A 3570-nucleotide genomic window follows, 5' to 3' on the forward strand; every position below is an offset into this window, starting at 1 on the left:
ATTTAGCTTTTTTCGAATCAAGTCCACGATTTTTTGGGGGGGGTCACATAGCGACTGCCATAAAAGTCACCAAGTTTAATACCATTCCGATGAAGTAGCGATTTTTTTTTTTAATTTGAAAAAATTTTTTTTTTCTGTCTAAAATGACCGAACAACAGCAGAGGGTTAATGATGCATGTGATTTTGGATTGTTCTGCAGGCCGCTGGGGCTACCGAGAGCCGAAACCGTATATATCCACAACCCCAGCCCAGAGCTCCCAGTCTCTCTGCTCTCTGTGTTTACATCCAGCAGACATTTTCACATGCCTTCCTTCCACAGAAGGGTAAGTATGCACCCCATTCATTGTCCCATATAAAAGTATTCTTGCTCAGAGTGCGTTTTATTTTGCGTTACAGGTGATTCCACCCAGAGGGAGAACATCTTTTAAAATCGTTTTCCTCCCCACAGTGGAGGGCAATGAAGAAATCACTTTATTTATTAACACATCAACCCATGGGCTGATATCATACCAGGCAAGTTTTACAGAAGTCTACTGTTACACCGGCACTTTTTCACTGAGGGGCAATGAGCTTAAAATCTCAAGTGCTGTAAATCTATTTGGTTAAAGACAAAAAACGTCTTGGAATCCCTGCATTACATGTAAATAAGAAATAACGTGAATTTGTGCATTTTAATGTGTCTGAAAGACAAAAGCCTTCCAAAGACAAAGACTTGATTACATGAATAATATGTAATCATGTATTCAATAAAAAAGTAACTGTAGTCTGATTACGAGTATTTTAAAATGTAATCTAATTACAAGTACTTAATTTTTGGAATCTGATTACGCAATCCAGATTACATTTAATCAGTTATATATATATAATATGTAATAACATATATATAATATGTAATAACAAGCTCAATTTAAATTTCTCTGCAAAACTAACTTCAAGCATTTAAGCATAAAACATTTTATTAAAAGATTTTAAATATTGAGGAACGGCGGTTCACACTGGTGGTGTGTGCATTTATGACATCATTCATATATCATGAAATGAGTTTTGTTTCTCTCTCTCAGGTTTTTGGGGTTGGTGTCCATGGGGGGTCAGTCAAGGACGTCCATAGAAAAGACAGCGTTCTGTTATTCCCCCACATACAGAGCATTAATCTAACACAAACTCAGGTATGCGTCATGTGTGTGGATCTGCTTTTTGCTTAGTGCTGTGGTGTGCTTAAACACGCAGATGATCTTTTTTTGTGTACTATCCTTTGTGCTGGATGACGAATGAGGTCCAGCGACAGCTGAGTGCTTCTGTTTCCTATTACTGTCATAGCCATTAACACTCACACACACTCACACACAGAGAGACACACACACAGAGACACACACACACGTACGCACGCACGCAGAGACATACACACACACAGACACACGCACGCACACACACAGAGACACGCACACACACACAGAGACGCACTCACGCACGCACACAGAGACACGCACGCAAGCACACACACACACACACACACACACAGAGACGCACTCAAGCACGCACACAGAGACACGCACGCATGCAAGCACACACACACACAGAGAGACACGCACACACACGCAAGCACACACACACACGCAAGCACACACACACACACACACACACACACACACACACACACACACACACACACACACACACAAGAAATACACACACGCAAGCACACACACACACACACACACAGAGACACACACGCAAGCACACACACGCAAACACACACACACAGAGACACACACGCAAGCACACACACACACAGAGACACACACGCAAGCACACACACACACACACACACAGAGACACACACGCAAGCACACACACACAAACACACACACACACACACACACACACACAAAGGAGAGACACTCATGCAATCCCACATGACTCTTGATGAGTCTTGTTCTTGTTGATATTTTTCCTACAGCCTGCAGAGAAAGCAAAACTTACTGCATTAGGGCCCGTTCACACACAACGCATTTTTGCATTTGTGTGTGTTTTTTAAAAATAACTTTTCTATGTGAATATATAGTAAAAAGCAATTTATTTCTGTGATCAAAGCTGAACTTTCAGCATCATTACTCCAGTCTTCAGTGTCACATGATCTTCAGAAATCATTCTAATATTCTGATTTGCTGCTCAACAAACATTTCTGATTATCATTATTATTATTATTATTATTATTATTATGTTGAAAACAGCCGAGTAGAATTTGTTCAGGTTTCTTTGATGAATAGAAAGTTCAGAAGAACAGCATTTATCTGAAATAGAAATCTTTTGTAACATTATAAATGTCTTTATCATCACTTTTGATAAATTTAAAGCATCCTTGCTAAATAAAAGTATTAATTTCTTTCCCCCCCCAAAAAAATGAAACTGAAGCTTTTGAATGGAATAGTGTATAATATTACAAAAGCTTTATATTTCAGATAAATGCTGATCTTTGGATCTTTCTATTCATCAAAGAATCCTGAAAAAATGTACTCAACTGTTTTAAATAGTAATAATAATAATAACAAATGTTTCTTGAGCAACATTCTGAAGATCGTGACACTGAAGACTGGAGTAATGATGCTGAAAATACAGCTGCGCATCACAGAAATAAATTACAGTTTAACAGATATTCAAATAGAAAGCAGTTATTTTAAATAGTAAAAATATTTCACAATATTACTGCTTTTGCTGTATTTCTGATCAAATAAATGCAGGCTTGGTGAGCAGAAGAGACTTCTTTAAAAACATTGCAAATCTTACTGTTCAAAAACGTTTGTCTGGTAGTGTGCGTAATACTCTAAGCATTGCTGTTTACCCGTCTCTATAATCTTCACACTACACACCTGCATGACTGTGTTATTTCTTCTCCGTGTCGATGGTTTGTCAGAGGTAGGCGATCGTCTGTTTTATGTCCTACAGGTGTTCTGCTGGATCTCGGCTCTCATAAACAAGTTTAAATATAGACGCGCTTCGTTTGTCGCAGCCACATTCAGATTGAGCTCTGCGTTTGGATCAAGCCACTGCAGTTTCACTCTCTCTTGTGCTGAATGATAGCTGAATATCAGCCGCTATTCCTCCCGAGATCTTATCTGCTGGCACAAGATGCCCCACATTCTTATTTTAACAGTGAGGAGCGTGTGTGAATGGATGTGGGATAGTTCAGCCAAAACTTAGGGGATGTAACGATTCACTCAACTCACGATTCGATTCGATTCACGATTTTGTTTTTTTAACAAAATGAGATTTAAGACAAATTATAAATTAAATGTGTCCTTTTATTATTGCTTGGACAAAATGCTGCATGTTTCTTTGTGAAATTGAAATATAACACTATAATAATATAATAATATAGCACTTGCATATTATTGCGCTTTTGTTGGTTTTGATTGCTTCTATTGTCCTCATTTGTAAGTCGCTTTGGACAAAAGCGTTTGCTAAATAACAAAATATAATGTAAATGTAAATAACACAACTATTTATTTTTATTTTAAAACAAGCCCCAAATCAAATAAATAACACAAATAAAAGAAATCTCTTCATATGAAC

General features: G+C 37.8%; 1 protein-coding gene across 1 annotated transcript in view; it reads left to right on the plus strand.

The window, feature by feature from the left end:
• LOC107700308 (transmembrane protein 131-like) overlaps window positions 1-3570 on the plus strand; it is a 60205-nt gene that overhangs the window by 20799 nt on the left and 35836 nt on the right. The window contains exons 5-7 of the mRNA XM_016501931.1: window positions 200-323; window positions 397-513; window positions 1062-1166. Coding sequence (XP_016357417.1) covers window positions 200-323; window positions 397-513; window positions 1062-1166 — 346 coding nt within the window. The remainder of the gene's footprint in view (window positions 1-199; window positions 324-396; window positions 514-1061; window positions 1167-3570) is intronic.

This window comes from Sinocyclocheilus anshuiensis, unplaced genomic scaffold, assembly GCF_001515605.1.
Source record: "Sinocyclocheilus anshuiensis isolate Anshui unplaced genomic scaffold, SAMN03320099.WGS_v1.1 scaffold326, whole genome shotgun sequence".
In the NCBI taxonomy this organism is placed as follows: domain Eukaryota; kingdom Metazoa; phylum Chordata; class Actinopteri; order Cypriniformes; family Cyprinidae; genus Sinocyclocheilus; species Sinocyclocheilus anshuiensis.